The 23,821-nt window shown below is 45.5% G+C and overlaps 1 protein-coding gene across 1 annotated transcript in view; it reads right to left on the bottom strand.

Annotated features, from left to right (window-relative positions):
- Positions 1-329: 329 nt before the first annotated feature.
- Positions 330-23,821, bottom strand: part of LOC121539410 (unconventional myosin-VI-like) — a 97,522-nt gene continuing 74,030 nt past the window's right edge. The window contains exons 28-32 of the mRNA XM_041847890.1: positions 16,304-16,464; positions 8,340-8,440; positions 3,672-3,803; positions 972-1,184; positions 330-695 (exon numbers count right to left, since the gene is read on the bottom strand). Of these exons, the coding sequence (XP_041703824.1) occupies positions 496-695; positions 972-1,184; positions 3,672-3,803; positions 8,340-8,440; positions 16,304-16,464 (807 nt within the window). The 3' untranslated portion in view covers positions 330-495. The remainder of the gene's footprint in view (positions 696-971; positions 1,185-3,671; positions 3,804-8,339; positions 8,441-16,303; positions 16,465-23,821) is intronic.

Raw genomic sequence — 23,821 nt, 5'->3', positions numbered from 1 at the left:
ATAAAAATTACAGACCTCTACATGCTTTGTAAGTAGGAAAACCTGCAAAATCAACCTGTATCAAATACTTGTTCTCCCCACTGTATATTGGTCTTTATTTTCACACAGCAAAATAACAAAGAAACATAAACAACAAAAATGACAGAAATCTACTTTTAAAAAACACAACAAAGATCTAAGTAAAATGCCCTCAGTGAGATAACTAACCGTTAGCCCAGCGTTTCCCAAACTCGGTCATCGGTGCACGTTTTGGTTTTTGCCATAACATTACACAGCTGATTAAAATGATCAAAGTTTGATGATTAGTTGATTATTCGAATCAGCTGTGTAGTGCTAGGGCAAAAACCAAAAGGTGCATCCCTTGGGGTCCCGAGGGCAGAGTTTGGGAAACCCTGCGTTAGCCTGAAAGGCTGCTATGATAGGGGGGGCTTTTCCTCTTTTCCCTTTGTTTACTCCATCCATATTGAGCCTACGGACATGGGTGGTCCCTCTGGTTCACTGGAGGAGGTTCTGCAGCATGGCTGTGGCATACGTGGGCCTGGCCTGCTTGCTTTCGATGGCGTTTCGCAGGTACGTGATCCCGTCGCAGCGTTCCCAGATCTCCTCAAACTGCCGAGGCAGGATCTCAGCCCCCCTCTTCCGGGTCAGGCCCGTCTCTTCCAGGCTTAGCTCACACATCTCCATGTCGTCTTTCCCTGAGGATAGATACATGGATGGATAGATGGATGGATGAGAGAGAGAGACTGACAGTCAAAACAGGATTTAATAGGGTAGGGAGAATGCACACACAGGGATATTTTCAGGATACAGGTGTACAAAACCATCTACCTGACACACTCATAATTACTGACCAACTAAATGTAATAACTAAAACATGCACTATTACATACTGCGCTTAGAGTTTCATATTACAAACACATCAATGTACATATCCAGAAGATATCAAAGCTGATCTAGCTGGAGGGACTCACCTGCCACCAGCAGGATGGGCTGCTTGTCTGGGTGCAGTTCCATCTGCCTGGCGATCCAGGGCCCGTCAAAGTGGGCGTACCACCAGCCCTTCTTCTTGTTCTGGGGGTCTTTGTACTGGTCCCCGGGCCGGATGAAGGGGATGCGGAAGTATCGCTGCTGGCGGTTCATGGCTATCTCCTGCTGCTGGGTGACCATGGCCGGGTTCTGTTGGGCTGTGTGTGGCAGGTTTCATGTCATTATACTGCCAGACTATGATATCATGTGATTACATTTGGAATTAGGGGTGTTTTTGTTTCGTAAGAGGAGCAATCCTGTGTTCGTCCTGTGTAGCTCAGTTGGTAGAGCATGGCGCTTGCAAAGCCAGGGTTGTGGGTTCGATTCCCATGGGGGACCAGTATGGAAAAAAAGTTTGAAAATGTATGCACTCACTACTGTAAGTCGCTCTGAATAAGAGTGTCTGCTGAATAACTAAATTGTAAAATGTTTATACAGAGAAGAGTCCATTAATGTTTAAAGCAATTTCCTCTCTGAAGTTAAGAGCATGACTGAGTTGAAGGGGTGAATCATAGGGAGGTGGAAGTAAGCGAAAATATGAAACTCTGAAAATATGAGATATCAAAGACGGTATAAAATACACAAACACATGCCATGGGGGGAAGCCAGGTAAGCTGCTTACAAGGCATACTTTCAAAAACTTGCTTCCTGAAGCCAAGGCAAACTAAATGGGACCTTCTAGAAAGCTTTCACATCAATAGAGACAGATGAAAATACAGGGAAAGCAACTAAATCTGTCTGTTCTTGGGATGAAAAATAAATGAAGAGCAAACAAAGGAGACCGTAGCTTTCATGTGCGTAAATAATACATTTACTTTAAACGTGTGTTTTCCAACTGCCCGTTTTCTGGGTCTGAGGTGAATACATCATGCTTGGCTGGTTGGAGCAGGTGGTCATGGTAACGCACCACTAAATACTTTTGACACGGACAGGAGCTAGGTTTTGGAGCCGGGCTTTTTAGAATACTAATTGAATGTCCGAACAGGCGGGCTATTTATAAAGTGTGCATTAATCCTCCTCCATCATCATGAGGAGAAGAGACGCCAGGACAGCGGAGTCACTGACTACCTTCCGGAGACACTTGAAACCCTACCTCTTTAAGGAATGTAAATGTAAAGAGACGATGGAGCCATACCAGTTTTTACCGTCTTGGCTCACTGGAGAGTTGCTGCTTTTTCTTGCTTCTATTCCATGTTAATACGACAGGAATGCAAATGTGTGACTTTTTCCCTTTTGAAAAGCTTGCCAGGTACATTGTCAAGTAGTGTTGTCACGATACCAGAATTTTGACTTCGATACCGATACAGTTTTAGTATCACGATACTGGATACCATCATGATACTCGATACCAAACTGACACTGAAATGATACCACAGCAAAAAAAAGAAGGCATATTAACCAAAGTTACAGAATGGCACTTGATCCAGACAGATAAAATCACCTCCTACTCTGTTCAATCGTTGGGCATCTTTTGAGTTCAATATCATTACATTTGAAAAAGGTTACATCAACATGTTTTAGAGACAGCAATGTATGCATTAATCAATCAACTTTACAATCAATTTGACTTTGTTTTTACCAATCTAACTACATAACAGTAATCATTTATTTGAATGGTAAATCTCTATTGATAAACTGGGTAAATCAAGGCCTATACACAGTTCAGGTGAATGCATATTCAATAGGAGTCTGTGCATGCATTGAGTTATTGAGCTTGTTTTGGCTGATTTCATGGGGCTACAGATGACAAACAATCTGTTTCCCTTCCATTTGGGACTTATTGTACTGATCAACATTTGCATAGAAGTAGCTTATTTTTATAAAAGTGTGCACTGTCTCTTTAACCTGTAAGGACGTCATTCACGAGGCCAGAGGAGGCCTCCCCGTCAGGGCCCTATTCACACACACAGTCAGTTCAATAGATATCTTTGGAAGAGTCGTGATAGAGACCGATTAAGTGAATTAATAAAGTTTTGGTGGCAATCAGCTTTGAAATCAGCATATTTTTTGCATTATGGTTTGCATATTATCACAAACAAAGTACTAGGGTAGTGAATTGATGTTCAAGTAAGGAAAGTTAGCCTACAAAGCTGGAAGCTAACGGTATTTTCTTGCATTGTTTTGCCAACTGCAATGAAAAGTTTCAACAGTTCTACATGCCGTGTTAACTTCTGTGCAGCGTGAGTGCAGCGCTAACATGATGTAGCCCAGACTCCCAGTGCATGCTAGGTGGAGCAGGCACGGTGCTTTTCGCCCTATAAGGAGGACATCGGCTGCGCTGGTAGACAGACTTGGTCCGTGAGACACATTTGACAAAAGTATAGTTTTTCATGTTCTAGTATTGAAAAAGTAGCGAAGTTTCGGTATATTGTGCAACACTATTGTCAAGTATTCAAATGAGTACCGTTCTAGCAAAAGAGGTGCTCTGTGTGGATGTAACAACTTCCAAGGTCAGACATGGTCACAGAAAGAAAAACTGATGAATGAAAGAAACTGATGAAAAAAGGATGCTACTGTAGAAAACGTGGAGTCGATAATGGACACAAATAGTGATAGCGGGGTTAAGCCAGAACGCGTTAATGTCTGAACACAATCCTGGGTTGAGGAGGGCAGCACAACATCCCAGGATGGGGAATCTCACTCACCGTAGTCAGTGATAGATTTGGGGGCCCTCTGCTCTGCAGCTGTGTCGCGTTTCTTGTTCTTGGATTTCCAGGCGTGGTAGACCTTCAGACGGCGATGGAACTCCTCCCTGCATGCCGCCAGCAGCTCAATATCTACACAGGGATGACAACAGTACAGTTGAAGTCAGAAGATAACATACAGTTTTTCAACCTCTCCACAAATTTCTTGTTAACAAACTATAGTTTTGGCAAGTCGGTTAGGACATCTACTTTGTGCATGACACAAGTACTTTTTTCAACAATTGTTTACAGACAGATTATTTCACTTAGAATTCACTGTATCACAATTCCAGTGGGTCAGAAGTTTACATACACTAAGTTGACTGTGCCTTTAAACAGCTTAGAAAATTCCAGAAAATGATGTCATGGCTTTAGAAGCTTCTGATAGGCTAATTGACATCATTTGAGTCAATTGGAGGTGTACCTGTGGATGTCTTTCAAGGCCTACCTTCAAACTCAGTGCCTCTTTGCTTGACATCATGGGAAAATAAAAAATAAAATCAGCCAAGACCTCAGATTTTTTTTTTGTAAACCTCCACAAGTCTAGTTCATCCTTGGGAGTAATTTCCAAACGCCTGAAGGTACCACGTTCATCTGTACAAACGTATAAACACCATGGGACCACGCAGCCGTCATACCGCTCAGGAAGGAGACGCGTTCTGTCTCCTAGAGATTAACGTACTTTGGTGCGAAAAGTGCAAATCAATCCCAGAACAACAGCAAAGGACCTTGTAAAGATGCTGGAGGAAACAGGTACAAAAGTATCTATATCCACAATAAAACGAGTCCTATATCGACATAACCTGAAAAAACTGCTCCAAAACCGCCAAAAAAAGACAGACTACGGTTTGCAACTGCACATGGGAACGAAGATCGTACTTTTTGGAGAAATGTCCTCTGGTCTGATGAAACAAAAATATAACTGTTTGGCCATTATGACCATCGTTATGTTTGGAGGAAAAAGGGGGTTGCTTGCAAGCCGCAGAACACCATCCCAACCGTGAAGCACGGGGGTGGCAGCATCATGCTGTGGGGGTGCTTTGCTGCAGGAGGGACTGGTGCACTTCACAAAATAGATGGCATCATTAGGAAGGAAAATTATGTGGATATATTGAAGCAACATCTCAAGACATCAGTCAGGAAGTTAAAGCTTGGTCGCAAATGGATCTACCAAATGGACAATGACCCCAATCATACTTCCAAAGTTGTGGCAAAATGGCTTAAGGACAACAAAGTCAAGGTATTGGAGTGGCCATCACAAAGCCCTGACCTCAATCCTATAGAAAATGTGTGGGCAGAACTGAAAAAGCGTGTGCGAGCAAGGAGGCCTACAAACCTGACTCAGTTACACCAGCTCTGTCAGGAGGAATGGGCCAAAATTCACCCAACTTATTGTGGAAAACTTGTGAAAGGTTACCCGAAACGTTTGACCCAAGTTAAACAATTTAAAGGCAATGCTATCAAATACTAATTGAGTGTATGTAAACTTCTGAACCACTGGGAATGTGATGAAAGAAATAAAAGCTAAAATAAATCATTCTCTACTATTATTCTGACATTTCACATTCTTAAAATAAAGTGGGGATCCTAACTGACCTAAGACAGGGGATTTTAACTAGGATTAAATGTCAGGAATTGTCAAAAACTGAGTTTAAATGTATTTGGCTAAGGTGTATGTAAACATTTTACTTCAACTGTAAATGAAATGTGCTTAAGGTTATAGGAGTAGGCTCTTCTCTATTATGCCTCAGTAACCGAAAGGTAGCTGGATCGAATCCCCAAGCTAACAAGGTAAAAATCTGTCATTCTGTCCTTGATCAAGGCAGTTAACCCACTGTTCTCCGGGCACCTATGACGTGGATGTCGATTAAGGCAGCCCCCCGCACCTCTCTGATTCGGAGGGCTTGGGTTAAATGGGGAAGACACATTTCAGTTGAATGCATTCAGTTGTACAACTGACTAGGTATCCCCCTTTTCCTTTCCCTTTCCAGTAATGTAATTTCTGTGAAACAAATGTGGAGTATTTCCTATACCTCCTTTACCAATAAAATATATACTGAACAAAAATATAAACGCAACATGTAAAGTGTTGGTCCCATGTTTCATGCGCTGAAATAAAATATCCCATACATTTTCCTTACACACAAAAAGCTTATTTCTCTTAAATTGTGTGCACAAATTTGTTTACATCCCTGTTAGTGAGCATTTCTCCTTTGCCAAGATAATCCATCCACCTGACAGGTGTGGCGTATCAAGAAGCTGATTAAACAGCATAATCATTACACAGGTGCACCTTGTGCTGGGTACAATAAAAGGCCAGTCTAAAATGTGCAGTTTTGTCAACACAATGCAATGCCTCAGGTTGATGGAGCATGCAATTGGCATGCTGACTGCAGGAATGTCCACCAGAGCTGTTGCCAAATAATTGAATGTTCATTTCTCTACCATAAGGCACCTCAAACGTCGTTTTAGAAAATTTTAGAAAATTGGGCAATACATCCAACAGGCTTCACAACCGCAGACCACGTGTAACCATGCCAGCCCAGGACCGCCACATCCGGCTTCTTCACCCAGCTACCCGGACAGCTGATTAAACTGTGGGTTTGCACAACCAAAGATTTTCTGCACAAACTGTCAGAAACCATCTCAGGGAAGCTCATCTGCATGCTCGTCGTCCTCACCAGGGTCTTGACCTGACTGCAGTTCGGCGTCAATGGGCAAATGCTCACCTTCATTGGAATGCTGGAGAAGTGTGCTCTTCACAGATGAATCACAGTTTCAACTGTACCGGGCAGATGGCAGACAGCATGTATGGTGTCGTGTGGACGAGTGTTTATTTGGTGTCAACGTTGTGAACAGAGTGCCCCATGGTGGCGGTGGGGTTATGGTATGGGCAGGCACAAGCTACGGACAACGAACACAATTGCATTTGATCTATGGCAATTTGAATGCACAGAGATACCGTGACAAGATCCTGAGGCCCATTGTGGTGCCATTCATCTGCCGCCATCACCTCATGTTTCAGCATGATAATGCACGGCCCCATGTCGCAAGGTCCCAGTTCTTCCATGGCCTGCATCTTCCACTCACCAGACGTCATGCATTGAGCATGTTTGGGAAGCTCTGGATCGATGCGTATGACAGCGTGTTCCAGTTCCCGCCATTATCCAGCAACTTCCCATAGCCATTGAAGAGGAGCGGGACAACATTCCATAGGCCACAATCAACAGTCTGATAAACTCTATGCGAAGGAGATGTGTTGCGCTGCATGAGGCAAATGGTGGTCACACCAGATACTGACTGGTTTTCTGATCCACGCCCCTACCAGGTATCTGACCAACAGAATGTATTTCAATTGACTAATTTCCTTATATGAACTGTAACTCAGTAAAATCTTTGAAATTGTTGCATGTTGCGATTATATTTTTGTTCTGTGTAATTTCTGTGAAACAAATGTGGTGTATTTTCTATACCTCCTTTACCAATAAAATGTTGGGAGGTGGGCACCAATATCAATAATTTGATATCGATATAGTTTGACCATTCACACTTGGCCCAATGGACAGTGAACAGATAAGTCTACACTCACATACAGTCGTTGAAATATTTTTTATAAAACCAATATGATATTGATATGGAAAAATGCAACTGATATCGATACAGATTTTCCATTTCGGTGCCCATCACTAGGTACACATATAATATTATTTAAGGTAATACTCAAGTTTTAATCTGCACCGGTCAGGAAACGACAAACACATAAAATTGGGGGTTGTGGACATAGGTCACACAATTCAGTTTTCCTCACTGAAAATGCAAGGAGAGAAAGCTGCAACTGGATGGGTGTAAATAATTCAAAAGGGCCATGGAGAATGTAACAAAGTCGTTACAACCCTCCAGATTTAATTTCCATCACAATTAATGCATTAGACAATTAGCCAGCTTCCCATCCACTCATATAGGGGACTTGAGAGCCACGAACACTGAGCACAACTAAATGAATCAGGCAATCAGCAGAACTGTTGGTCCGGAGCGCTCCCTAACTGCCAGCTGGCCTATTCATCTGTTTACATGTGGATTCAGACTGCGGCAGTAGACTCTCCTCCATGTTTTACTATTGAAACTGCTACAGAGGGCAAAACACTGTAATCCACCATAATGGTAATCATTTATCCTCTGCCACCGGACTGTATCCTCATTAACGTAGCAGCTGCGCGTACACTCTCCCGTCAGCCCTTAGTTTTATACCCTGGTCGAAATAGAATTCCCCTGTCAGTTTTGCCCAGCTGCAATCTCCCCGAAATTACCCTTAGTTTATCCCTGAAAATTATAGGAGAAATCACGCCTAGGCAGGACACTCTAGAGCGGGGCGGAAAAAAAACATACCACACTTTTGAAATGGTTGCGTTACTGAAAACACAGCCGATGTTCAATTATTAACAGAGGGGCTGAATTAATGATGGCGTGAGAGATAGAGGTGCACAGAGCAGGATCAAGAACCTCCCTGAGAGCTCACCACCTTGCCTGTGTTTCCCAGGGCTTTTTCAGTGTAGCGTAGTGATCATGCTGATAGTAGAGCTTCAGGCCTGGTAGAGGTAGTGGTGAGAGGGGTTGGGGGGAAAGTCTTACCGCACGAGGTGTTGATGACGTCCCGCAGCTCGGCGTATTTCCACTTGCTCAGGTCGTACTTCTTCACGCCAGCAGCTTTGAGTGCCTGCACCTGTGAACCCCTGCAGTCTCGGCAAGCAAGGGAGAGAAGAGAGAAAGTCAATTTAATCGTAATTCAACATCTGACAGGTCCGAGCAGTGGGACGTCTCGGAATCCCCGCTCGGATTGGCGCACCATAGTGCTGTGGTGGTCATGTTCAGAGACTAAACTACTGGTAACAGAGAAGTTATCAAGTGCTAAGTGGGGCAAAACCTGGGAAATCTGTGTCTGCCATCACTCCCACTAGGAGGTGGATGAAGCAGACAGTAGGGGAGCCGGACTGCATGCATGGGCTCCCGAGTGGCGCAGTGGTCTAAGGCACTGCATCTCAGTGCTTGAGGCGTCACTACAGACCCCCTGGTTCGATTCCAGGCTGTATCACAACCTGCCGTGATTGTGAGTCCCATAGGGCGGCGCACAATTGGCCCAGCGTCGTCCGGGTTTGGTCGGTGTAGGCCGTCATTGTAAATAAGAATTTGTTCTTAACTGACTTGCCTAGTTAAATAAAAGGTCAAATAAAAAAAATAAAAAAATGAATGTGCCCTACTCCCTTGTCCCCATCCACTAGGGCTGTCCCCGACCCCAAAAATATATTGGTAGACCGAAAGTATGTTCTTTCGACCAGTGAGCTCGGGACAAACACAGCTGTAGGCTATTTGTAGGCCGCATGGCCAAACTGAGCAATCGGGGGAGAAGGGTCTTGGTCAGGGAGGTGCCCAAGAACCTGATGGTCACTCTGACAGAGCTCCAGAGTTCCTCTGTGGAGATGGGATAACCTTCCAGAAGGACAACCATCTCTGCAGCACTCCATCAATCAGGCCTTTATGGTAGAGTGGCTAGACAGAAGCCACTCCTCAGTAAAAGGCACATGACAGCTCACTTGGAGTTTGCCAAAAGGCACCTAAAGGTCTCTCAGACCATGAGAAACGAGATTCTCTGGTCTGATGAAACCAAGATTTAACTATTTGGCCTTAATGCCAAGCGTCACGTCTGGAGGAAACCTGGCACCATCCCTACGGTGACGCATGGTGGTGGCAGCATCATGCTGTAGGGATGTTTTTCAGCGGCAGGGACTGGGAGACTAGTCAGGATCGAGGCAAATATGAACGGAGCAAAGTACAGAGAGATCCTTGATGAAAACCTGCTCCAGAGCACACTAAGCACACAGCCAAGACAACGCAGGCGTGGCTTCGGGACAAGTCTCAATGTCCTTGAGTGGCCCAGCCAGAGCCCAGACTTCAACCCGATCAAACATCTCTGGAGACACCTGATAATAGACGTGCAGCGACGCTCCCTATCCAACCTGACAGAGCTTGAGAGGATCTGCAGGGAAGAATGGGAGAAACTCCCCAAATACAGGTGTGCCAAGTTTGTAGCGTCATCCCCAAGAAGACTCGAGGTTGTAATCGTTGCCAAAGGTGCTTCACAAAGTACTAAGTAAAGGGTCTGAATACTTATGTAAATATGATATTTCCGTTTTTTATACATTTAAAATTTGCAAAAATTTCTACAAACCTGTTTTTGCTTTGTCATTATGGGGTATTGTGTGTAGATTGATTTAGGGAAAAAATCTATTGAATCCATTTTAGAATAAGGCTGTAACGTAACAAAATGTGGAAAAAGTCAAGGGGTCTGAATACTTTCCAAATGCACTGTCTGTAATGGGGAATTGATAGACTAACAATCAAACGCAAACAATTCACTCAATGAAGTTATGAAACAATGAATGTGCACAAATTTGCGTGAGCGCATTCTGGAGAGAGACGTGCATTGTGCATCTTAGCCACGCTCCCCTTCTTCTTGGACGGTGCCATCCCCGCGGCCTCCACAATGGATTAGTCTCGGCCTCCGCAATGGATTAGTTCACAGAGATGGGTGCAAATAAGACAGGTGTCGCGTGTGCAAAACAAAACAAAAATCATATTAATACAAAAAAATTAAATACTATATATTTGCTACTGCTCGACCAAAAAAATATCTCAGTCGGCCAACAGTCTATCAACCAAACAATCGACCAGTCAACTAATTGGGGTCAGCCCTACCACCCACCCACCCTGAATCAGTGTGTTCCTGGGCTTACGTAAGCACCGTCTGCAGCCCTTCCCCGCCCTCCTGCAGTGCTCTGCTGAGACCTCTAATTCAATAACCCGGCAGGCAGGATTTGGCCCCTATTTACGGGTGGCCCTCCAGGTCTGTATGGGTCTGTAAGGGTGTCTATGAGCCAAGGCTTTGGGCCGCTGTAGAGGGATCCTTGGGTCTGCTGGGGCTAATCCAATAGCGGACGTTAAGCTCCCCCATGGGAGGAGGGCCAGCCTGGGCAGATACCAGAGTGACAGAAAGATGACAGGGAGAGACAGTGGCGCGTGTGGTGGTGACAGCTTGTGTGACCTTTGGGGCTGAGTGCTGGATAATTGACATGTCACCCCCTCAAAGTGCGACAGGGGTAACAGGGATTGAGAGTGAGATAGACACAGAGACTCTGAGGTGCGCTGGCCAACATTGGAGGGATTAAGAGCTAACTAGGGCTTACAAAAGAGTGCCTACTAAAGACGAGGCGAGCAACTCTGATGCCTTTAAGGAAGTTAGCTGTTGTCAAACCACAGCTGCACACAATCAGATTTCATCCCAAAATAAACACACACACACAAACTGATTTCAAGATTCAATACACTTAACAAGATAACACCCTTGGTAAAAATGTCTTCATTTCCTATTGCTCACTAGGATTTTTAACTATTTTATAACAAACAAAACAATGAATGTCGGAAATGATTTGATTGATTAATTTTAGTGATTCAGGTGATCGTTGATCCGGCAACAAACCATATATCCCCATTACCACCAAGACAGAACATTTCCAGGGCCATTTCCTCCCTATAAACACAATAATACCAGTATACAAAAATAACTGAACAGAATGATAAATCATTTTCTCTGAATCATACACATTCATATACAGGTAACTGCCGAAATAAAGGAAACACTTGAGTAAATGAGGGATACAATGTACATAGGTCGTTGTCAATAAAACATCACAATACGGTGCAGAGCGTTCGATTTGGCTGCAGGGGGGCAACGAGATCCCCAGCTCCGCTAAAACTACATGCCGTTTTCAAGGGATTGTTAAATAAATATGAACTATTTGGTTGTAATATCATCACCTCTTGAAGAGAATAGTCAGAATTACACGTCTGATTATTCCATGCATAACAATTGCGCACATTTAGCTCTATCATCAGAGTTCTACAGCAACTAACTGCATGCTTTTCATGATCAGTAAACATCAATTGATCGTGTAATTTCAGATGTGAGGATAGCCTCACAATCTCTTAATATTGACCACCATATAATTTGATATTTAAGTGATATAAAATAAAAGTGAACTAACTATACCTGACAAGTGTGAGTGGTTTAGGTTAATTTCCCATCCTTTGTGTGCTCTGCCTGTCATGCAGCAAAAGGGACCATTTGCAGATGTACTATAAGCTGATAATGTTTACTTTGCAAGCTACCGGTATAAACGTTGTACAGTTGGCTAAACATAGTGGGTAAGTAGACCTAATGTACTTAATCTCCAACCAATGTAGGCCTACCTAGCAAAGTTACCTAATATCCCCTGTTCAACATTGTTTTTAAGAGTGTTTAATCACGATTGCTGCTGACAGACATGATAAGCTACGTTGATTGATGGACCACGCCAAATTTGCTAGCTAGCCAATAACAGACCACGTCAATATGGCTAGGTAACAAGCTAACTTTCAGGGGATAAACGAGATGGCTCTATTTGCTTGCCATCTATAGCGGTGATGACAGTAGTCCAACTGACAACTTTACCAGGACAAGGACTATCAAACTCTTTCCAAAAAGCTAATCTCTGATGAAGCAAGCTAAATTATGTTGGTTGCTTAGCTAGCTACATGCCAAATGGATAGGTACCCTCACGTATCTGAAATTACATGACCAATTGACATTTACTGATCATGAAAAGCATGCAGTTACTTGCTGTATAACTCTGATGATAGAGCTAAATGTGTGCAATTGTTTTGCATGGAATAATAAAAAATATATATCTGACTATGCTCTTCAAGAGGTGATGATAATAAACTCAAATAGTTATAACATTAAACAATCCCTTGAATAACAGAACGTAGTTGTCAATAGGTTTAGCGGAGCTGGGGGCTCATTGTCCCCCAGCAGCCAAATGGAATGTATTGTGATGTTTTATTGATAACGACCTATTGCAAGCAGGTGCTTCCACACTGGTGGAGTTAAATAAGCAATTAACATCCCATCATGCTTAGGGTCATGTATAAACATGCCCAGTTGCCCATTATTTTGGCTACCATGGCTAGAAGAAGAGATCTCAGTCACTTTGAAAGAGGGGTCTCAAAGGAGCATAGGGGGTTTAAAGGGTATATGTGTGTCTCAGTCACCAGATTTTAACCCAATAGAACACTTATGGAAGATTCTGGAGCGGCGCCTGAGACAGCGTTTTCCACCACCATCAACAAAACACAGAATTTCTCTTGGAAGAATGGTGTCGCATCCCTCTAAAAGAGTTCCAGACACTTCTAGAATCTATAACAAGGCACATTGAAGCTGTTCGCCATATTAAGACACTATGTTTGTCACGATCGTCTAATGAGGGAGACCAAAGCGCAGCGCGTTGAGCGAACATGACTTTATTAAATTAAAGTACTCACTGAAAAAACAACAAACAACGACGAATCGTGAAGTCCTCAGTTACAATGACTGACAAGGAACAAAAACCCACAACACTAAGGTGAACACTGACAGTTTAAATATGGCTCCCAATCAGAGATAATGAGCCGACAGCTGACACTCGTTACCACTGATTGGGAGTCACACGACCAAACAAGGAAACACAACCAAAATGAACACACCCTGGCTCAAAATACACAGTCCCGGAGCCAGAGCGTGACAGTACCCCCCCCTAAAGGCGCGGACTCCGACCGCGCCTACACCCCAAATAGGGAAGGGCTGGGTGGGTATTGCTCCTCGGAGGCGGCTCCGGCTCCGGGCTTGACCACCACCCTACTACAATCCCCCCGTAGTGACCCCAGTCCGATCTGACCCAGTTAGCTGGATCAGGACTGCCGACGCGCACCCTGGCTTGGCGCGTGAGGCAGGAATGGACCGGACCTGGCAGACGATACGCACCTTTGCATGGTGCGTGGAGCCGGAACAGGCCTCACCAGGCTGAAGACTCGCATCCCTGGCTTGGTGCGAGTAGCAGGAATGGGCTGAATCGCTGACGACTCGCACCCTTGGCTTGGTGCGAGTAGCAGGAATGGGCTGAATCTGCTGACGACTCGCACCTTTGGCTTGGTGCGAGTAGCAGGAATGGGCTGAATCAGCTGACGACTCGCACCTTGACTTGGTGCGAGTGGCAGGAACAGGCTGAATCCGGCTGACGACTCGCACCCTTGTCTTGGTGCGGGGAGCAGGACTGAGCCGGACCGGGCTGGACGACGCGCACCACTGACCTGGTGCGGGAGCTTGGATGGGCCGGACTGGGTTGGCGACGCGCACCACAGACTTGGTGCGGAGAGCAGGAACGGGCCGGACAGGGCTGACGACGCACACCACTGGCTTGTGCGGGAGCTTGGATGGGCCGGACTGTACTGGGGACACACACCACTGGCCCTACACCGGGATCTGGAACGGGCCGGACCGGACTGGCAACACACGCCAGTACCTCTCGCCGTGCCTCTACTTCCTCCATCCCCTCTTCGACCAGTGGCCCCCGAACCCGGCGGCCTCCTCCGGCAACCCACTGGACCGCTCTATCGCGGCCTCCTGCTGGTCCGACGTCGCGAGCCCCCCTAAAAATTTTTCTGGGGTTCTCTCCTCTTCGTGGACCAGGCCTCCATCGTTCTCGCCAGACTATCACCCCCACTGCTCCAACGTCCAACCTCTCTCCTCTTCTCTTGGCTTGGCCCAGTCGAGACTCCTACTCAACCGCTCCCAAGTCCATCCTCTCTCTTCTTCATGCTGCTTGATCTGGTTAAGGTGGGTTTTTCTGTCACGATCGTCTAATGAGGGAGACCAAAGCGCAGCGCGTTGAGCGAACATGACTTTATTAAATTAAAGTACTCACTGAAAAAACAACAAACAACGACGAATCGTGAAGTCCTCAGTTACAATGACTGACAAGGAACAAAAACCCACAACACTAAGGTGAACACTGACAGTTTAAATATGGCTCCCAATCAGAGATAACGAGCCGACAGCTGACACTCGTTACCACTGATTGGGAGTCACACGACCAAACAAGGAAACACAACCAAAATGAACACACCCTGGCTCAAAATACACAGTCCCGGAGCCAGAGCGTGACAATGTTGGTGTTTAACTTATTTTGGCAGTTACCTGTATCTGTATCCCCATTAGTCACGGAGACCAGGGTGGCTTCCACAAAGAGCTGTGTGTTCAGCCATCCGATACATTGACGTCAGCGTGTGTTGTGACAGTCACACACTGTTGTGAGACTTGTGGCGTGTTGACACCTGTGAGCGGTGGAAGCTGCTTAACTGTATCCCTCAGTGACAAGTCGTGAAGAAGTCACCTGACGGGTGAACAGGTACCTGTAGGCCAGGTGTTCAGGAAACCCAAATACAATCCTACTCATTTTTTTTACATTTTAGAATCGGAATCAGAATCGAACCCACAACCCTGGCGTTGCAAACACCATGCTCTACCAACTGAGCTACATCCCTGCCGGCCATTCCCTCCCCTACCCTGGACGACGCTGGGCCAATTGTGCGCCGCACCATGGGTCTCCCGGTCGCGGCCGGTTACGACAGAGCCTACTCTGTTCCAACTATGACTAAACCGATTTATTCTATAACGGTAGTAGCTACTGATATCATTACTGGAGTGTTAAGATTGAGTCCTAACTAGTTATTAAGTTCTGTCACCAACGGTGGTTAGGAGTTAGGTCTACAGTACATCTCGACTGTGTAGTAGATTAGTTTACAGAGGGGGAGGAGCTTTGTGTGTTTGTTCAAGTAATTATGCAAAGCTATCAGAGAAGATACAATAGGAATGGAATATCAATGTTTTCCATATCAATAAGAACACATACAATATATGAAAAAAGCCAGAGAATATACACTGTGAATGCCTTGAGTTGTTGATGTCCACCAGCACTGCAAACAGAGGATACAGTATGAATAGACTGGGGCAACAGAAGAACCAGCAGAAGCTGATTGGAATGTCCTGTTATACATTCCTGTTTAGATTTGGCACACAGTGGTCATCTGTTTGCGACAGGCTAATTATCAGACGTGCTTATCCCCTGGCCCTGTTGATTCATGCCCCGGGCGGGGAACACAACGGCGGATTGAATGCAGTGTTATTGGGTTCTATCCAATGTGAATAATTAGATAACTAGCGTATTGTTTATGATGGCTTTGCATGGGCTGGTAAAATCATGGATCTAGGTTGATGAAAGATTAGATGAGGTTGAGATGAAGGATTACTGGGTTGTGTTAGGTTACTGGAAGCAGGAGGCTAAGCTAATGGCTAATGTCTTACATGGCTCTCACTGTGTTTGGATAGAGACCTGAGAAAGCCCCATTGCTGGGAGAGGAGGAGAAAAGAGGTTCCACATGCATGCAGTGGACAGGCGTGGTCTCCTTATGGACCTAAATAAAGAAATACAACAGCTATTTTTATTTGACTTCTTGAATCGTTTCAGCTCCTATTAAACAATTTCTGGGTTAAACAACAACCTTGTCTGCTTAGTCAACCTTGGGTAGGCCCAGTAAAAACCTAATCTAGGGCTTGTGTATTGAGACATGACAATATAATCATACTAACATATAGAGGGACAGATAAGTGTGTATATCCGTGTGTGTACCTGCGCAGGCTGGGGTCCACCTGGGCCTCGTCGGTGATGAGTTCTGCTTCGCTCTGGGCGATCCTCATGGCCAGCTCTCTGTCTCTCCTCTCCTGCTCCAACATGGCCGACCGCTGGACGTCCTCCTCCCGCTCCAGCGCTATCTGGATGTCCATCTCCGCCTGAACACAAACACACATCTTCATCATCGTCACTGCATCATAATTCTCAATATCACATATGAGTGGTTCATCTACAGGGCATACACTTCATTTATGATAACCGTTATCGATGTGAAGCATCACTAGAGCAAAGAACAGACTATCATTATGATTGGACTCAACTTTCAGAAAGTTTACCTTTAAAAAGTTAGTAAGAGTATTTATTAAATGCCATAGATTCCCATTTTCATAGTGATTGACCGAACACCTCACTTTTAATCTTCAAACACAGCCAGTAAACTCGGATGTTGTTCTTCTCACACTTCTCGGGGGAAAAGCCAGAGACCTCTGGAGTCAGAGATTAGAGCAGGGCCAGCGGCTGAGGGGCTGTGCCGGGCCAACTCTACCCCATCAGACTGTCTGTCCTGGGGAGCGATGGAGCCTCAGAGTGGCAGGAGGAGAACTTAGGCAATAACATGGCCTGCTGTGTGGTAAGGCCTGATTAGACATATTATCGTGGTTCTAGCAGCTGCTAATGTGTCTGTCCCTGTGATTGCGCATCTAGACGACGCAGAACTGCACCCAGCAGACAACCGCAAAAACAACTTGGCAGCCTAATCAGAGACGTAGGTCAGAGGGAACGCTTAAGACGTTGTGAGGAAGTTGGAGGGCTGTTTATCGGAGGGCTGTTCAACAACGCGCTATTTATCGGAGGGCTGTGTATCGGAGGGCTGTTTTGGTAGGTAGCAAAGAAAGTTGGAGAGGGAGAAATAGAGGGCAAGGTGAAAAAAATATTTTGCAGTTCTACACAAACTCTGAGAAGTTGCAGAGGAAACCACAGAAAAGGTGTATTTCCACAGTTCTAAAGCTTTGAGGTAGGTTGAGCTGAGGCTATTGTGGACCTAAGAAAGAGGCTTCAGAAACTCATAACCGATGAAACGGACCGCTAAAAGCAACGGGTGGCGATATGTGAATATCAATGCTGGGCTGGGGTGAGCTGAAAAGGGCAGACGTGAGTGCTTCTGCTTGCGGTCCATTCATTGAACTAGCGTCGGTACTCCTAGGATTCCTAGACTAGCAGGAAAGCTTTGATCAGGCCTGGGCCTCTACCCCTGGTAGATTATAGACAGTGTAGTGGTGGTGACCTCCAGGAGAGAATCACCAAGGAGATAATAGGAGGGTAGAGAAAGATGTAAAGGGGGGTAGAGGGGGAAAGAATAGGAGGGCAGGGAAAAGGGAGGGCTGGTGGGTTGAGAGGGAGAGAACAGGATTGCAGAGGAAGAGGGAGGGCTGGTGGGTTGAGAGGGAGAGAACAGGATTGCAGAGGAAGAGGGAGGGCTGGTGGGTTGAGAGGGAGAGAACAGGATTGCAGAGGAAGAGGGAGGGCTGGTGGGTTGAGAGGGAGAGAACAGGATTGCAGGGGAAGAGGGAGGGCTGGTGGGTTGAGAGGGAGAGAACAGGATTGCAGAGGAAGAGGGAGGGGCTGGTGGGTTGAGAGGGAGAGAACAGGATTGCAGAGGGAGAGGGAGGGCTGGTGGGTTGAGAGGGAGAGAACAGGATTGCAGAGGAAGAGGGAGGGCTGGTGGGTTGAGAGGGAGAGAACAGGATTGCAGAGGAAGAGGGAGGGCTGGTGGGTTGAGAGGGAGAGAACAGGATTGCAGAGGAAGAGGGAGGGCTGGTGGGTTGAGAGGGAGAGAACAGGATTGCAGAGGAAGAGGGAGGGCTGGTGGGTTGAGAGGGAGAGAACAGGATTGCAGAGGAAGAGGGAGGGCTGGTGGGTTGAGAGGGAGAGAACAGGATTGCAGAGGAAGAGGGAGGGCTGGTGGGTTGAGAGGGAGAGAACAGGATTGCAGAGGGAGAGGGAGGGCTGGTGGGTTGAGAGGGAGAGAACAGGATTGCAGAGGAAGAGGGAGGGCTGGTGGGTTGAGAGGGAGAGAACAGGATTGCAGGGGGAGAGGGAGGGCTGGTGGGTTGAGAGGGAGAGAACAGGATTGCAGGGGAAGAGGGAGGGCTGGTGGGTTGAGAGGGAGAGAACAGGATTGCAGAGGAAGAGGGAGGGCTGGTGGGTTGAGAGGGAGAGAACAGGATTGCAGAGGGAGAGGGAGGGCTGGTGGGTTGAGAGGGAGAGAACAGGATTGCAGAGGAAGAGGGAGGGCTGGTGGGTTGAGAGGGAGAGAACAGGATTGCAGGGGGAGAGGGAGGGCTGGTGGGTTGAGAGGGAGAGAACAGGATTGCAGGGGAAGAGGGAGGGCTGGTGGGTTGAGAGGGAGAGAACAGGATTGCAGGGGAAGAGGGAGGTAGGGACTAGAGAGAGAAGAGAACAGTAGAGCAGGAAAAGAGAAGAGTGGCTAGAGAGAGAGAGAGAGAGAGGACTAAGGATGAAAGAGGAACAAAATAAGAGGAGGGTCAGAGACAGGGGGTTGGTAAGAGGAAGGAGAGCAGTAGTGAAGGAAAAGAGGAGTGACCAGTGTTTTCCAATAGCGCCTGCTGTCGACTAAATCAGCCGGTTGTTTACAGGCTCATTTTCAGCCGGCTACATTTTTCACTTCATATTTACAGTAACTAGGCTACTTTTCGTTTAAAAGTTTTAATTGGCCCTCTCTCGCTATAATGAACGATATGCATCTTCTAGCAATCTGTTGATAGGATAGGCTCCTGTCAGTCACAAAGCGAGTGATGACAAGGAAAACGCAGCAGAGAGGAAGCTAGAGTTTTCACTCTTGCCAAAGATCTGTCCAAAAAAGTCCAATGGGCGTATTCTTGACCTAAGCTTGTCGCCTGCCTTCCTGCCTTTGGGACAATGACTCCCATTGTTAGAGTGGAGACATTAGCATCTCGTCATACAGATCTCTGATTGCAGTCGCATTTCTTTACATGGAGGAGGGAGAGAGCATGATGCTTGTGAATTAGCACGTCCCATGTAATGTAGGGTGAATTCAGAAAAAACTGGGAAAGCTTAATCCTCGTTTATTTCTTGGTCTGCCAAGTGAAAATCAAAACTATTGTTACTACGCTGTTGCAGAGAAACCACATTATCAAAATCACATCACTTCATTGGTGTGATGTCAGAGGGGGCAGAGCAAGCTTCTAACAGGAAGCTCAACCCCCAAGCACACCATAAGATCAGTGACAGATTTCTTTCTGTTTTGACGTTAAGGTTATAAAACGGTCATAAATAATGCACTGTGCAAAATTGTGATGTAAATGTGCATACTATGTACTGGTGCATCAAAATAAAATAAAAAAGTTGCCAATATGTTAAAATGTTATAATTTTTTTAGTCCTGCTTTATCAACCATAGCTAGCTAAAGTAAGACAATCTTATAGGCTTTTCCAATGGAGGAAAGAGATCCAGTTTACATTAGGGACCCTGTATTTAGATTAGGCAAGGCTCTGGTTCTTGTAATACTGTTAACATGCACCAAGCAGGTAGTAGGGTGACACTTTTTACATTTCTGTCTTCTGTAACCTCTTTCAACATATATCCAACATATTAGACCAACACATTAAACATTTCTCAAATCCTCAAGCTGTTTCCTAATCGCACAAATGAATTGTCATTCGGGTACAGTTTATCTAACCTGCTGTTCCTGAAAATATGGTTTTGGCTCAGTGTACACAAATGGGTGTGTCATGGCTCCTGTGAATATGATATCAACATTTGTCATTTTTGTGTAATTAGGAAACATCTTGAGGATTTCAGAAATGTATCATGTGTTGGGCTAATATGTTGGATAGATGTTGAAAGAGGTTACAGAAGACAGAAATGTAAAAAATGTCACCCTACTACCTGCTTGGTGCAGACGGAAATTAATTACTTAAAAATCATACAATGTGATTTTCTGGATTTTTGTTTTAGATTCCGTCTCTCACAGTTGAAGTGTACCTATGATAAAAATTACAGACCTCTACATGCTTTGTAAGTAGGAAAACCTGCAAAATCGGCAGTGTATCAAATACTTGTTCTCCCCACTGTATACCTGTCAGCAACGGGTGTGGCTGAAATAGCCGAATCCACTAATTTTAGGGGGTGTCCACACACACTATATATACAAAAGTATCTCCCAACCTCATAACTAGCTACCAAGAAGCCATTTCAGGCTATCAATCAAGTTAGAGTAGCTAGATTGTCTAACTATCTCAGCTGGCATGCCTGCTGGCAAGGTTGGTAGAAAAGCAAGCAATTACAAAATGTACTTAATAAGACTCACATTCCTTTCAAATCTTTTACCCAGATTTTACAGAGATGCATAGAAGCACATTTAGTTTCTTAAAAAAAAGGAAGATACAGCATAATGATTATGGCTCTGAAAAATGCATTCTCCAACTTTGGGACAGGGGGCCCAGCCACCCTTCAGACCACTGCCCAGCCATCCTCCCGTACTTTGTGTCCCCATTTTTTTTTTTCTTCTATGTATCAGATTTTTCCCAGACGTCAAAAGTGGTCTCCTGATGTGGTTTAAGCATTGTTGTGGACTTACAACATCCAATTTTGTTGTTTTTCTATATAAAAAAAAGTGTGATTGAGAACGAAACACTTTCTGTTTTAATAAAATACATAATTTGGTAAACAAACATCAGTGGCAATACATATCTTGCAGTAAAACTGTAAATAAGACTTTAACTTCAAGAGAAGACAGGTTAAATGTTTAAAATGTTTCATGTTTTCTTACTTAGATAATAGTCCGGAACATATAGTCCTAGACAAGATCCAAAACAACTAACAGACTGAATTCATTCATTTTCAGTCATTTAAATTGTAAAGTCATGTCTTTCTATACAATACCACAACTATTCTTTCCAATCTCGGAGGTAAACTCAATAAAGTTTTCAATCATCTCACTGTGTATTTCAGAGGGAATCAAGGCTTTAGAATGTACCAGAGGCCACCAAAATACAGCTAATTCGGCAAAACATGTCGAATCCCCAGCCCGGGGGTGCCTGGAGGGCTACTTTTTCTATTTGGCTGGCTACTCTATGTACTTGTGGAAAACTGTGATGAATAAGGAAGGAAAATGATTGATGGAGATGGAGGGTTGAGAACAGAAGAAGAAGAATGAGAGGAAATAGGAAAAAATAAAGGGGGAAAGGGGGCCTGAGGCTGGGAATAGAGGGCAGAGGAGGAGAGAAAGAGGGAACTGCATTATGGTAATACAGGGCAGGAGAGGGCAGGAGGGGGAATATAGGACAGGAGGGGGAATACAGGGCAGGAGAGGGCAGGAGGGGGAATACAGGGCAGGAGAGGGCAGGAGGGGGAATACAGGGCAGGAGGGGAATACAGGGCAGGAGAGGGCAGGAGGGGGAATACAGGGCAGGAGAGGATAGGAGGGGGAATACAGGGCAGGAGAGGATAGGAGGGGGAATACAGGGCAGGAGAGGGCAGGAGGGGGAATACAGGGCAGGAGGGGGAATACAGAGCAGGAGAGGGCAGGAGGGGGAATATAGGACAGGAGAGGGCAGGAGGGGGAATACAGGGCAGAAGAGGGCAGGAGGGGGAATATAGGACAGGAGAGGGCAGGAGGGGGAATATAGGACAGGAGGGGGAATACAGAGCAGGAGAGGATAGGAGGGGGAATACAGGGCAGGAGAGGATAGGAGGGGGAATACAGGGCAGGAGAGGGCAGGAGGGGGAATACAGGGCAGGAGAGGATAGGAGGGGGAATACAGGGCAGGAGAGGATAGGAGGGGGAATACAGGGCAGGAGAGGGCAGGAGGGGGAATATAGGACAGGAGGGGGAATACAGGGCAGGAGAGGATAGGAGGGGGAATACAGGGCAGGAGGGGGAATACAGGGCAGAAGAGGGCAGGAGGGGGAATATAGGGCAGGAGGGGAAATACAGAGCAGGAGAGGATAGGAGGGGGAATACAGGGCAGGAGAGGATAGGAGGGGGAATACAGGGCAGGAGAGGATAGGAGGGGGAATACAGGGCAGGAGAGGATAGGAGGGGGAATACAGGGCAGGAGAGGATAGGAGGGGGAATACAGGGCAGGAGAGGACAGGAGGGGGAATACAGGGCAGAAGAGGATAGGAGGGGGAATACAGGGCAGAAGAGGATAGGAGGGGGAATACAGGGCAGAAGAGGATAGGAGGGGGAATACAGGGCAGAAGAGGACAGGAGGGGGAATACAGGGCAGGAGAAAATAAGGGAACTGGTAAATGGTAATGGAGGGCAGGGTGGAAAGCAGAGGACTAAGCACAGAGGGAGCAGGGTAGTTCTGGGAAGGAGAAAGTCGGCAGGAGTGATCCATCATCAGCCAGGGACGGCCCACTGGGGAATCTGACGAATGCCAAGACACTGGCCGTCTCCCTGTGAGACGGGGGAGCCAATGACTTTCACTCAGTGGGAACAGTAGTGTAGCTCAGTTGGTAGAGCATGGCGCTTGCAACGCCAGGGTTGTGGTTTCGATTCTCATGACTAAGTCACTTTGGATAAAAGCGTCTGCTAAATGGCACATATATATTTTATTAGGTTGAAAGAAAAAAATATTCTTATATATATACACAGATTAAATATATAGAGATCTCAGTACAACAATTACGACTGGTAAGAAATCAAAACCATGCTGCTCCATAGTAAGAGATTACAGGCTACTCCATAGAAAGAGATTACAGGCTACTCCGTAGTAAGAGATTACAAGATACTCCATAGTAAGAGATTACAGGCTACTCCATAGTAAGAGACTACATGCTACTCCATAGTAAGAGACTACATGCTACTCCATAGTAAGAGATTACAGGCTACTCCATAGTTAGAGATTACAGGCTACTCCATAGTAAGAGATTACAGGCTATTCCATATTAAGAGATTACAGGCTACTCCATAGTAAGGAATTACAGGCTACATAGTAAGAGACTGCATGCTACTCCATTGTAAGAGACTACAGGCTACTCCATAGTAAGAGATTACAGGCTACTCCGTAGTAAGAGATTACAGGCTACTCCGTAGTAAGAGATTACAGGCTACTCCATAGTAAGAGATTACAGGCTACTCCATAGTAAGAGATTACAGGCTACTCCGTAGTAAGAGATTACAGGCTACTCCGTAGTAAGAGATTACAGGCTACTCCGTAGTAAGAGATTACAGGCTACTCCGTAGTAAGAGATTACAGGCTACTCCGTAGTAAGAGATTACAGGCTACTCCGTAGTAAAAGATTACAGGCTACTCCATAGTAAGAGATTACAGGCTACTCCATAGTAAGAGACTACAGGTTACTCCGTAGTAAGAGACTACAGGCTACTCCGTAGTAAGAGATTACAGGCTACTCCATAGTAAGAGACTACAGGCTACTCTGTAGTAAGAGATTACAGGCTACATAGTAAGAGATTATAGGCTACTCCATAGTAAGAGATTACAGGCTACATAGTAAGATATTACA

This window comes from Coregonus clupeaformis, chromosome 25 (genome assembly GCF_020615455.1).
Source record: "Coregonus clupeaformis isolate EN_2021a chromosome 25, ASM2061545v1, whole genome shotgun sequence".
Lineage (NCBI taxonomy): Eukaryota > Metazoa > Chordata > Actinopteri > Salmoniformes > Salmonidae > Coregonus > Coregonus clupeaformis.
This window is presented reverse-complemented; position numbering and strand designations above follow the sequence as displayed.